The 13,981-nt window shown below is 40.9% G+C and overlaps 1 protein-coding gene across 1 annotated transcript in view; it reads right to left on the bottom strand.

The window, feature by feature from the left end:
- SVEP1 (sushi, von Willebrand factor type A, EGF and pentraxin domain containing 1) overlaps positions 1-13,981 on the bottom strand; it is a 260,322-nt gene that overhangs the window by 25,943 nt on the left and 220,398 nt on the right. Inside the window, exons 41-43 of the mRNA XM_010365569.2 lie at positions 6,677-6,740; positions 4,437-4,610; positions 3,120-3,296 (exon numbers count right to left, since the gene is read on the bottom strand). Of these exons, the coding sequence (XP_010363871.2) occupies positions 3,120-3,296; positions 4,437-4,610; positions 6,677-6,740 (415 nt within the window). The remainder of the gene's footprint in view (positions 1-3,119; positions 3,297-4,436; positions 4,611-6,676; positions 6,741-13,981) is intronic.

A 13,981-nucleotide genomic window follows, 5' to 3' on the forward strand; every position in this document is an offset into this window, starting at 1 on the left:
GTTGCGGAAGTTCTCCTGGATGATATCCTGAAGTATGTTTTCCAAGTTGGTTCTATACTCATCTCTTTCAGGTACCTCGATCAATCATAGGTTTGGTCTTTTTACCTAATTTCATAGTTCTCAGAGGAATTCTTTGTTCTCTAATCTTGTCTGCCTGTCTTATTTCAGCAAGATAGTCTTCAAACTCTAAAATTCTTTCCTCCACTTGGTCCATTCAGGTATTGATACTTGTTGCATTGTGAAGTTCTCATGTTGTGTTTTTCAGCTCCATCAGGTCATTTACATTCCTTTCTAAACTGGTTATTCTGGTTAACAGCTCCTACATTGTTTTATCCTAGTTCTTAGCGTCTTTGCATTGGGTTAGAACATGTTCCTTTAGCTCAGCAAACTTCATTATTACCCACTTTCTGAAGCCTACTTCTTTCAATTCATCAATCTCAGCCACTGCCCAGTTCTGTGCTTTTCCTGGAGAAGTGTTGCAATCATTTGGATGAGAAGAGGAACTCTGGCTTTTTGAGTTTTCAGTGTTTTCTTCATTGATTTTTTTTTTCTCATATTCCTGAGTTCTCCAGTTTTGATCTCTGAGGTTGCTGACCTTTGGATGAGGCTTTTGTGAGGGCTTTTTTATTGATGGCTGTTGTTGCCTTCTCTGTTTTTCTTTTAACAGTCAGGCCCCTCTTTTGTAGGGCTGCTGTGGTTTGCTGGGGGTCCACTCCAGACCCTATTTGCCTGGGTTTCACCTGCACTTGAAGGTGTTACCAGCGGAGGCTGCAGAACAGCAAAGATGGCTGCCTGCTCCTTCCTCTGGGAGTTCTGTCCCAGAGGGGCACTGACCTGATGCCAGTGGGAATATCCTTGTATAAGGTGTCTGGTGACCCCTGTTGTGGTGGGGGGGGGGGTCTCATCCTATCAGGAGGCATGGGATCAGGGACTCGCTTAACAAAGCACTCTAGCTGCCCCTTGGCAGAGCAGGTGCACTGTGCTGTGGGGAATCCGACTAGTCCAGCCTGCCTGGATTCCTCAGAACCAGCAGGGGAAGGACTAAGCCTGCTGATCTGTGGAGACCATGGCCACATGGAGCCCCAGGGGCTCCATCTTAGGGAGATCAGAGTTCTATTCGTAAACCCCTGGCTGGAGTTGCTGAAATTCCCGCAGGCAGGCCCTGCTCAGTGAGGAGGAGAGGGATCAGGGTCCAGTCTAAGGAGGCAGTCTGGCCACAATCTGTCACAGCTGCTGTGCTACGCTGTGGGGGAATTCCTCCTCTGTCCAAAATGCCCAGTCTTCCTGGCACTAGCAGGGAAAAAAAAGGCAGACTGCAGCTGCAGTGATGGTGGCTGCCCCTTCCCCCAGGAGCTTGTCATCTTAGGCAGCAGGCAGCCATAGTAATGGTGGTTGCTCCTCCCTCCGATAACTTGGTAGCCTTAAGAAGTTTTCAGTGGCCACCAAGAATCTGCACAGCTCTGTGCTTGGGACCCAAGGCCCTGGTGGCATGGGCTCATGAGGGGGATCTCCTGATCTGCAGGTTGCACAGATCCATGGAAAAAGTGTGGTTTCCTGAGTGGGGTAGCACAATCACTCACCACCTCCTTTGGCTGGGGGTGGGAGTTCCCCTTGCCCCATGTGTCTCCCAGGTGAGCCGTTGTACCACCTTGCTTTTTCTCACTTTCTGTGGATTGTACCAACTGCCCGGTCAGTCCCAATGAGAGAACCTGGATACCTCAGTTGCAGGTGCAGGATTCACTCACTGTTTTCATTCTTCTCGGTGGGAGGCTCCAGCCACAGCATTTCTACTTGGCCATCTTGACCCCTCCCCACAAAATAAACATTCTAAAGCTGCAATAGGCTGCTAGCTGAAAATTCAGGGACTTGGCCTGTTGTATATATCTTCCTGTTAAGAGATAGTGCTAATATGTACCAATTCATTTATTCTTCAAAACAAATCTATAGGATATCTATAATAACTACAAGATAGGTATAACTGAGACTGTTTCTGATTCCAGAATCCCCATTACTTTCACAGGCATATTTCTTATCTCAAAGTGGGAGTGCAAGGGTTCTGAAGATGAAGACCATTGCAGGCATGATACATTCCTATACTATGTAGCCTTGTGCCTTGCATCTGGTCGGACTCAATGAATATTTTAATTGATTACTGTAGAGGAAGTAGCTCAGATAACAAATGAGTCTGGAGGGCAGGACGTTGGCAGGGGAATTTTTTTTTTTAGACAGAGTCTCACTCTGTCTCCCAGGCTGGAGTGCAGTAGTGCAATCTTGGTTCACTGTAATCTCTGCCTTCCAGGTTCAAGCGATTCTACCTCAGCCTCCCAAGTAGCTGGGATTACAGGTGTGTGCCATCACACCCAGCTAATTTTTGTATTTTTAGTAGAGTCAGGGTTTTGCCATCTTGGCCAGGCTGATCTGGAACTCCCGAACTCAGATGATGCGCCCACCTCAGCCTCCCACAGTGCTGGTATTACAGGTGTGAAACCATGCCCAGCCGGCAGGGAGATGTTTTAAATGGAGTTAGAAAGTGTGTGTTAAAAAACCTTGCGTTATTACAAGGCAGCAAAAGATGCCTCCGGATTGCATAAATGCAGCAACAAAGTGCTAACACAAAGTGCTAACCCATAGTGCTAGTGGTTCTCAGATTGTGTTTCCTGGGTCAGCAGCATCCTCACCAGCAACATCTAGAACTGTGTTTTAACAGGTTCTCTAGGTGGTTCTGATGCAGGCTCAAGTTTCAGATTCACTGTAGAATAATTTTTCTATTGCAAAACATTCGTAGTATGTTAAACGATAGGTTGGGGACTCTGACAGTGTGGAGAAAAAGATGTATTTTGAATTTAATATCTTGCTCATTCTTAGGGGAACACATTTTGTAAATCTGTTCAGTGAATCCTAGTCAGGTGGGTTTTAGTTTAGTTCTGGAAAGCTTTTTTTTTAATGTTTGAAATTCAAAGATTAAAAAAAATTTGCAAACATTAATGAGGAACATGATAATTGTGATAGCACAGAGATCTAAATATCTACAACTAAGTGACTTGATTGAAAACAACCTCACAAGGATGGGAAAACATTTCACACTAGCATCATGAACTGGCTTCCACCTGCTGACTTACTTTCACATTTGGCGCTTGTCTGTGTCCACGTCTCGTCAGGGTTGCAGGTAATGATGCCTTGACCCTGCAGCAGAAAGCCTTCCCTACATTTGATGGACACATTCTGATCAACATAAAACTCCTTTTCAGACAGCAGAGCATTCTCAGGAATCACAAAAGGAACAGGGCATGGATTTGCTGTCAAAAAGAAAAGAAAATGCTTACTGATATTTTCCCTATTTTCCTAATGTATTTCTTTGAAGGCAGAGTAGTAGTCCTATAGGAGATAGGTTCTCAGTAATGATCATATGAGGTTTAAAAATATGGAACTTCAAACATTAGACACAGCCTTGTTTTGCGTCCTCATGAAATTATGTGTAAAGATAAAGCCAGGTAAGATCAAAAAACATGAAGTTATTCAACCACTAATGCAAGGTCCTAAAAGTTGAAGATGACAAATTATGCCTGAAATTATGGGCCACAACATTATTTAAATGATTGATTTTTTGATCAGCATTGTGAAAATAAAAGGCATACTAGAAATCAAGGGGTATATCATATATTCCCTTATCATCTGAAGAATATCAAATACTTCCCATTGTCACTTTGCTTTCTTTATAAATCATCAGACATTTCTATGTGAGCTGAATATGACTTTAGACTCATACTGCTATGGGCAGGACATTAGAACTAGTGGAGTCTGCATGCCTTATTGATAAAGATGGATTCCTTTTTATAGGCCTGAGGGAAACACAGGAAATGATGATGGCATTATGCGTGCTTAGTGCAAGTGTGTGACACATATATCAACACATATTTCAAGCAATTTCAGGTTTTCTGATTTTTAAATGAGCACAAAGTACTTGAGTGACGTACACTTCCACTGTTACTGCATTATGAAGGTACTTCAAACAGTAACAAGTGCAATCTCAACTTATACCTTGCTTGTGAATATTGTTTTCATTCGAATGGTTATAATTCATTATCTTATCATATTGACATATGCTTCATTATATTAACATCACATATTAAATGTATTTTCTTTCTTTCCTATCTCCAGTAGAATTCATGATGCATGTATGTCAAAATTTTTTCATTAAGTTGCATTTTCTCTTAGTAATCACTCAAGGTATCTGACAAAAGCTGATTCACAGACAGGACCTTAGATAACACAAATAGATTTTTAAAATATCCCAGAGAATTCAGATTGGATAGGCAATAATTGCTTTCTCTGGGCCCATATCCCTTATGAGTGGAGTTTCCTCTGTGTTTTGGATATGTGGGAAGCTAATCGTGAAGCTGAATCTGACTAAAATCTCTCCTAAAGTCAACACACACGTTTGCAGAGAGGGACTGGGTGGCTCCAGGTTCCATTTTCTGTGCAGTGTGCCTCAGATGGCCCTTCAAGACTGTAGCCTCTGTTGCAGGAATATACCACGTTGGGGCCAGTTGTCGTGTTTTCAATGTCAGCTTTCCCATTGAGAAATTCAAGTGGAGCTTCACACCTGGTCTCTAAAAACAAGAATAAAAGCCTCATATTAATTGCTTCCCCAATTCCTCTTTCCTTCTTTTCCTACGATTGCCAAATATACTTCATGGAATATATAAAATATTATGGCCTATTCATGTGTGAAGCACAGTGATATTCACTGAAGGAGAAAAATACAGCATACCTAAGTATTGGATTAATACATGCATGCAGTTAAAGATTGGGATTTAGTCCTACTGACTCCAGCTGTCTTTATGTATTATTAATAATGCTGGGGACAGGGGGTATGGATGAGCAGGTGGGTAAAACAATCTCATTGTATATTGCAAGCAATGGTCAAGAACTTTTCAAACAATACTAAATTTATTTCTTACAACCCTTAAGTTGTAAGCCCAAATAAAATACAGGATGCCCTGTTAAATTTCAATATCAGATAAATAACAAATACATTTTTAGTATAAGCATGTCTCAAATATTGCATATTTACAAATTCACATTTATTTTTCATCTGGAATTTAAATATAACTGCATGTCCTGTATTTTTGTTTGTTCTAAATCTGGCAACCTTACTTATAGCAACTCTGAGATTATCTCATGTAACATTTGCCAAAAAGTGAGGCTTAGAGAAGTTAAATAATTTGGTCAAGGTCAGACACTGCTTGTAAGAAGAGATAAAATATAAAATTATCAGAAGGTAAAAGATAATAGGAAAGCATAAAGAACAGGGACCCATGAGCTTGGGGGGAATTAGAATAAATGACATTTTATATGACTTTTAAGGAATATGCCGATTTCATAAACTGGTGGGTATTAAAGTTATAAAGAATGATTTTGCATTACTGTGAGAAATGTTATTAGCAGGGATGCTATGAGGAAAATAGGATCACCCTTTCAAGAATCTCAAAAAATGGGCTTGAGTCTTAATTTTATAATTTTTGTGAAGGCAGAGAAGGTGGTTCTAGACTAGTGGTTCTCAGGTTTGACTGTACTTTAGAGAACCTGGGAAGCATTTATGGCCTATCACAGACCAAATGAGTCCAAATCTTTATATTGAGGGCTACCTTTCAGTATTATATTGAAAATTCCCCAAACATTGCAAATGTGAACTCAGAGTTGTGAGTCACTGGACTAGATGCTAATGGACTTCTTTCAGTCCAAAGTTGAGTACGCTAGGATCACAGATCTTAACCTTGGCTGCACTTTGAAACCACCTAGAGAGCTTTAAAATGCTATTGATGCTGTGCCGGGCATCGTAGCTCATGCCTGTAATCCCAGCACTTTGGGAGGCTGAGGCGTGTGGGTTGCTTGAAGCCAGGAGTTCGAGACCAGCTGGGCCAACATGATGAAGCCCCGTCTCTACTGAAATACAAAAAATTACCTGGGTGTGGTGGAGCATGCCTGTAGCCCCACCTACTCAGGAGGCTGAGGCATGAGAGTCGCTTGAGCCCGGGAAGTGGAGGTTGCAGTGAGCCGAGGTTGCACTACTGCACTCCACCCTGGGTGACAGAGTGAGACTCTATTTAAAAATAAAAATAAAATAAAATAAATATATACATACATTGTCCTTTGGCAGAGAAGGGAATACTGGGGATAAAGTTATGTGCATTAACCCACATTTTGCCAAATAAACTTGGTGGTTCTCATAAAATGAGTTAATGTAAAATTCCATGCAAAATATTAATATTAATTTATTTGACAGATGGACCAACAGCACGTTAAAAGTATTGGCTAGTATTATCACCAAAAAACAACAGCTCTAAGCCTTCTAATTCATAATTATTTGAGAAAAACCCCCACAAAATGCTAATAAACTCAATAATTAACTAGTTTTTAAACAAAATGTTTGCCATTGCAGAGTCAGTAATCTTGTGTCCTATCGCAGTTAACTGTTAATCCCTACTACAGTTTTTGACCCTTTTACTGGTTTGCTGCCGTGAGAAAAAGCCCATTAAAAGGTTCTCATACAGTTTATGGAGTTGGCTTACATTTTTTTTTAATTACAAACCTAATCTATGAAGAAAATGTAGCCACACTGTTATTTTGTGTCCTCAGTGTCATTTTGGGGGCGGCTAAGTGTCATTCAACTCACCTTTGCATATTGCCACCCCTCCACTCCACTGTCTGTTCTCCTGGCAGACACGTTCCCTGTTCCCCTGTGAAACAATGGAGAAAAGTCATCAACAAGATCATAACTCTATAATAGAAAAATAATAAGGAAATGCAAAGTAATCTTAGCTATGGCCTGGAATAGCTCAGCACTGGAATGCTAAATAAGCACATTAAATAAATATAGTTTAAGGGAGTAGGTTTAGACTTTCAAAAATGTTTTTATCAAATTGCTTCAAAATTCATACCCTGGCAGACCGGTATAATTAAGGTACAGACTTTGCTTCACCTTTTATTTTAAATGGCAACTAATTATAATCTGTAGCTAAGACTGACAAAGAATGCATTAGAAATGGTCAAACAGTATTCTATTGTGTATGTATGTGTACATATATGTGTATGCATTCTTAGAAATATATGAATCATAGTGCATCATAATATATGTATGTACACATACATACACAATAGAGTACTATTTGGCCATAAAAACAGATGCGATATATACACATAAGTAGATATATATATATATCTCAAATTTTCTTTATCCATTCGTCCATCGATGACACCTAACACTTAGGTTGACTCCATATATATCTTGGTAATTGTGTATCCCAAAAATGTATACAATTATGATTTGACAATCAGAAATAATATTAAGCATATATTCTAAAAATGCAATCCCCCAGAAACTATTTGGTTCAGATGATCTTGGCCTAGCAACATATACTGTTTTTCTTTTTACAACTTCTCAGGTGATTCTCAAGCAGATGGTAATGAACTACACTAATTATAAGAGCAGCAATTTATCAGTGATTCTCAGTCCTGGTTGCACACAGGAATCACCAAGGGAACTCTGAAAAAGTTACCGCTGCCCCAGACTCAACCCACAAAGATATTGAATTCATTAGTCTGACGTGAGAACAGGTATTTGCATTTTAAAAAATGATGTCTGATGGAAAAATTCAAACATATGAGAAATACCAACAGTAGAAAGAACAGTATAAGAAACTCTCATGCAGACATCACCCAGTTTACCCAACTGACTCAAGGCCAACCTTGTTTCATGTAAGCCCCACCCCTTCCATGAACTCACATTATTTTGAAGCAAATTCCAGACTTCAAATCATTTAACAATAATTATTTCAGTATGACTCTCTAAAAGAACTCTTAAAAATTATAACCACAGTAACATCACACCTCAAAAGGGTAACAATTCCTTAATATTAATAAAATGTCCAGTCAGTTTTCAAATTTCCAATTGTTGCATATATTTCATAATTTATTCTTTAAATAGTTCTGTTGAATTAGTACCAAATAAGATCTGCACACTGAGACTAGTTTGTTTCTGTGATGATTAATTTTATGAACAAATGTACAGCAAACTGATGGATCATTACATTTTTTTTTTTTTTCGAGACAGAGTTTCGCTCTGTTGCCCAGGCTGGAGTGCAGTGGTGTGATCTCGGCTCACTGCAACCTCCACCTCCCATGTTCAAGTGATTCTCTTGCCTCAGCTTCCCAAGTAGCTGAGACTACAGGTGCCCGCCACCACACTCAGCTAATTTTTGTATTTTTTAGTAGAGATGGGGTTTCACCACGTTGGACAGGCTGGTCTCAAACTCCTGACCTCAGGTGACCTATCTGCCTCACCCTCCCAAATTGCTGAGTTTATAGGCATGAGCCATCATTCCCAGCCTTGATGGGTCATTACATTTGAAGAAGTATTAATAGATAATTCACCTTTAAACTTTTGGAAACATCCTGGTTTTAACTACAAAATGGAGAGAGTGGTAATAGTGATTGCTCTCACTCTGAGCTCCATGTTAGAATCACCTGAGAAACTCTTTACAAATACTGACGTGCAGCAACTTGAATGGGCCAGGAGGTGCCCAGCTTAAACACTGCTTCTGCATGTGTCTGTGAGGATGTTGCTGGATGAAATTAGCATTTAAACTAGTGGACCATGTCAAGTAGATTGCCCTCCCCAGTGTGGGGGGCAGGGGGGCACATCTTCCAAAACACTGAGGGACCAAATAGAACAAAACATGGAAGGAGGAGGAAATGGCCCTTTTTTTCTTCCTCACCACTTGAGTTGGGACTCAATGTCCTCCTCTATCTTCAGACTGGGGTTTACATCATCAGCTCACCTAGTTCTCAGACCTTTGGACTTAGACTGAATTACACCACTAGCTTCTCAGGGTCTCCAGTTTGTAGACGGAAGATCCTGGGATTCAGCCTCCATTAACGTGTGAGCCAGTTCCTCATAATCTCTCTCTCTCTCCTCTCTCTCTCTCTCTCCCCTATTGATTCTCTTTCTTTGGAGAATCGTGACTAATGCAATATCTCTTATGTCTCTCTAAACTTAGGTTCCTTCTCTGTTTACTCCCTCTGCCCTGTCAATTTATTTGTCTTGGACACTGAAAAACCAGGTCATTGGTCCTGTATCTGTTCCCACAGATAGAATTTTGCCAGTTGCTTCATTGCGGTGTCTCTGACACTGTTTGTTGGATTTAGAGGCTTGATAAGTTCCAAATTCAATTTTTGTGTGTGTGTGTGGTGGAGGTTGGGAGAGCACAAAATGTTTTCATAGATGGGATTGTTCACCCATCCAGAGACTCATAATGTCTGGATCCATTTTTTGTGACTTCAGCAGCCATGGTTGATCATAACCTAAATCCATTAATTCTTAGAAGTTGCAAATTCTGCTATTTAAATTCTATTTTATCATTATGAAATGGAACTTCCCCTCATCTACTATTTGGTTATCTAGTCAAACAGGTAGCATTGGAAAGACAATTGTTCCTCTTGAGTTGTCTGTTTTTAAAATGATGAGTTTGTTCATAAGCATCCTTTAAGAGTTTCTAACTAATTTTTTAAAGTATCATTATAAGGGGCGGAGCAAGATGGCCGAATAGGAACAGCTCCAGTCTCCAACTCCCAGCACGAGCGACACAGAAGACCGGTGATTTCTGCATTTTCAACTGAGGTACTGGGGTCATCTCACTGGGGAGTGCCGGACAATCGGTGCTGGTCAGCTGCTGCAGCCCGACCAGCGAGAGCTGAAGCAGGGCGAGGCATCGCCTCACCTGGGAAGAACAAGGGGGAAGGGAATCCCTTTTCCTAGCCAGGGGAACTGAGACACACAACACCTGGAAAATCGGGTAACTCCCACCCCAATACTGCGCTTTAAGCAAACGGGCACACCAGGAGAATATATCCCACACCTGGCCGGGAGGGTCCCATGCCCACAGAGCCTCCCTCATTGCTAGCACGGCAGTCTGCGATCTAGCCGCAGGGTGGCGGCGATGCTGGGGGAGGGGCGCCCGCCATTGCTGAGGCTTAAGTAGTTAAACAAAGCCGCTGGGAAGCTCGAACTGGGTGGAGCTCACAGCAGCTCAAGGAAACCTGCCTGTCTCTGTAGACTCCACCTCAGGACAGGGCACAGCTAAAAAAAAAAACCAACAACAAAAAGGCAGCAGAACCTCTGCAGACGCAAACGACTCTGTCTGACAGCTTTGAAGAGAGCAGTGGATCTCCCAACACAGAGGTTGAGATCTGAGAATGGACAGACTGCCTGCTCAAGTGGGTTCCTGACCCCTGAGTAGCCTGACTGGGAGACATCCCCCACTAGGGGCAGTCTGACACCCCACACCTCACAGGGTGGAGTACACCCCTGAGAGGAAGCTTCCAAAGTAAGAATCAGACAGGTACACTCGCTGTTCAGCAATATTCTGTCTTCTGCAACCTCTGCTCCTGATACCCAGGCAAACAGGGTCTGGAGTGGACCTCAAGCAATCTCCAACAGACCTACAGCTGAGGGTCCTGACTATTAGAAGGAAAACTACCAAACAGGAAGAACACTTATACCAAAACCCCATCAGTACGTCACCATCATCAAAGACCAGAGACAGATAAAACCACAAAGATGGGGAAGAAGCAGGGCAGAAAAGCTGGAAATTCAAAAAATAAGAGCCCATCTCCCCCTGCAAAGGAGTGCAGCTCATTGCCAGCAACGGATCAAAGCTGGTCAGAGAATGACTTTGACAAGATGAGAGAAGAAGGCTTCAGTCCATCAAACTTCTCAGAGCTAAAGGAGGAATTACGTACCCAGTGCAAAGAAACTAAAAATCTTGAAAAAAGAGTGGAAGAATTGACAGCTAGACTAATTAATGCAGAGAAGGTCATAAAAGAAATGACAGAGATGAAAACCATGACACGAGAAATACGTGACAAATCCATAAGCTTCAGTAATCAACTCGATCAACTGGAAGAAAGAGTATCAGCGATTGAGGATCAAATGAATGAAATGAAGCGAGAAGAGAAACCAAAAGAAAAAAGAAGAAAAAGAAATGAACAAAGCCTGCAAGAAGTATGGGATTATGTAAAAAGACCAAATCTACGTCTGATTGGGGTGCCTGAAAGTGAGGGGGAAAATGGAACCAAGTTGGAAAACACTCTTCAGGATATCATCCAGGAGAACTTCCCCAACCTAGTAGGGCAGGCCAACATTCAAATTCAGGAAATACAGAGAATGCCACAAAGATACTCCTCGAGAAGAGCAACTCCAAGACACATAATTGCCAGATTCACCAAAGTTGAAATGAAGGAAAAAATCTTAAGGGCAGCCAGAGAGAAAGGTCGGGTTACCCACAAAGGGAAGCCCATCAGACTAACAGCAGACCTCTCGGCAGAAACTCTACAAGCCAGAAGAGAGTGGGGGCCAATATTCAACATTCTTAAAGAAAAGAATTTTAAACTCAAAATTTCATATCCAGCCAAACTAAGTTTCATCAGTGAAGGAGAAATAAAATCCTTTACAGATAAGCAAATGCTTAGAGATTTTGTCACCACCAGGCCTGCCTTACAAGAGATCCTGAAGGAAGCCCTAAACATGGAATGGAACAACCGGTACCAGCCATTGCAAAAACATGCCAAAATGTAAAGGACCATCGAGGCTAGGAAGAAACTGCATCAACTAACGAGCAAAATAACCAGTTAATATCATAATGGCAGGATCAAGTTCACACATAACCATATTAACCTTAAATGTTAATGGACTAAATGCTCCAATTAAAAGACACAGATTGGCAAACTGGATAAAGAGTCAAGACCCATCAGTCTGCTGTATTCAGGAGACCCATTTCACATGCAGAGACATACATAGGCTCAAAATAAAGGGATGGAGGAAGATCTACCAAGCAAATGGAGAACAAAAAAAAGCAGGGGTTGCAATCGTAGTCTCTGATAAAATAGACTTTAAACCATCAAAGATCAAAAGAGACAAAGAAGGCCATTACATAATGGTAAAGGGATCAATTCAACAGGAAGAGCTAACTATCCTAAATATATACGCATCCAATACAGGAGCACCCAGATTCATAAAGCAAGTCCTTAGAGACTTACAAAGAGACTTAGACTCCCATACAATAATAATGGGAGACTTCAACACTCCACTGTCAACATTAGACAGATCAACAAGACAGAAAGTTAACAAGGATATCCAGGATTTCAACTCATCTCTGCACCAAGCGGACCTAATAGACATCTATAGAACTCTCCACCCCAAATCAACAGAATATACATTCTTCTCAGCACCACATTGCACTTATTCCAAAATTGACCACATAATTGGAAGTAAAACACTCCTCAGCAAATGTAAAAGAACAGAAATTATAACAAACTGTCTCTCAGACCACAGTGCAATCAAACTAGAACTCAGGACTAAGAAACTCAATCAAAACCGCTCAACTATATGGAAACTGAACAACCTGCTCCTGAATGACTACTGGGTACATAACGAAATGAAGGCAGAAATAAAGATGTTCTTTGAAACCAATGAGAACAAAGATACAACATACCAGAATCTCTGGGACACATTTAAAGCAGTGTGTAGAGGGAAATTTATAGCACTAAATGCCCACAAGAGAAAGCAGGAAAGATCTAAAATTGACACTCTAACATCACAATTAAAAGAACTAGAGAGGCAAGAGCAAACACATTCAAAAGCTAGCAGAAGGCAAGAAATAACTAAGATCAGAGCAGAACTGAAGGAGATAGAGACACAAAAAACCCTCCAAAAAATCAATGAATCCAGGAGTTGGTTTTTTGAAAAAATCAACAAAATTGACAGACTGCTAGCAAGACTAATGAAGAAGAAAAGAGAGAAGAATCAAATAGATGCAATAAAAAATGATAAAGGGGATATCACCACCGACCCCACAGAAATACAAACTACCATCAGAGAATACTATAAACACCTCTATGCAAATAAACTAGAAAATCTAGAAGAAATGGATAATTTCCTGGACACTTACACTCTCCCAAGACTAAACCAGGAAGAAGTTGAATCCCTGAATAAACCAATAGCAGGCTCTGAAATTGAGGTAATAATTAATAGCCTACCCACCAAAAAAAGTCCAGGACCAGATGGATTCACAGCTGAATTCTACCAGAGGTACAAGGAGGAGCTGGTACCATTCCTTCTGAAACTATTCCAATCAATAGAAAAAGAGGGAATCCTCCCTAACTCATTTAATGAGGCCAACATCATCCTGATACCAAAGCCTGGCAGAGACACAACAAAAAAAGAGAATTTTAGACCAATATCCCTGATGAACATCAATGCAAAAATCCTCAATAAAATACTGGCAAACCGGATTCAGCAGCACATGAAAAAGCTTATCCACCATGATCAAGTGGCCTTCATCCCTGGGATGCAAGGCTGGTTCAACATTCGCAAATCAATAAACGTAATCCAGCATATAAACAGAACCAAAGACAAGAACCACATGATTATCTCAATAGATGCAGAAAAGGCTTTTGACAAAATTCAACAGCCCTTCGTGCTAAAAACGCTCAATAAATTCGGTATTGATGGAACGTACCTCAAGATAATAAGAGCTATTTATGACAAACCCACAGCCAATATCATACTGAATGGGCAAAAACTGGAAAAATTCCCCTGAAAACTGGCACAAGACAGGCATGCCCTCTCTCACCACTCCTATTCAACATAGTGTTGGAAGTTCTGGCTAGGGCAATCAGGCAAGAGAAAGAAATCAAGGGTATCCAGTTAGGAAAAGAGGAAGTCAAATTGTCCCTGTTTGCAGATGACATGATTGAATATTTAGAAAACCCCATTGTCTCAGCCCAAAATCTCCTTCAGCTGATAAGCAACTTCAGCAAAGTCTCGGGATACAAAATTAATGTGCAAAAATCACAAGCATTCTTATACACCAGTAACAGACAAACAGAGAGCCAAATCAGGAATGAACTTCCATTCACAATT

The sequence above is a fragment of the Rhinopithecus roxellana genome, chromosome 16, assembly GCF_007565055.1.
Source record: "Rhinopithecus roxellana isolate Shanxi Qingling chromosome 16, ASM756505v1, whole genome shotgun sequence".
NCBI classification, from domain to species: Eukaryota; Metazoa; Chordata; class Mammalia; order Primates; family Cercopithecidae; genus Rhinopithecus; species Rhinopithecus roxellana.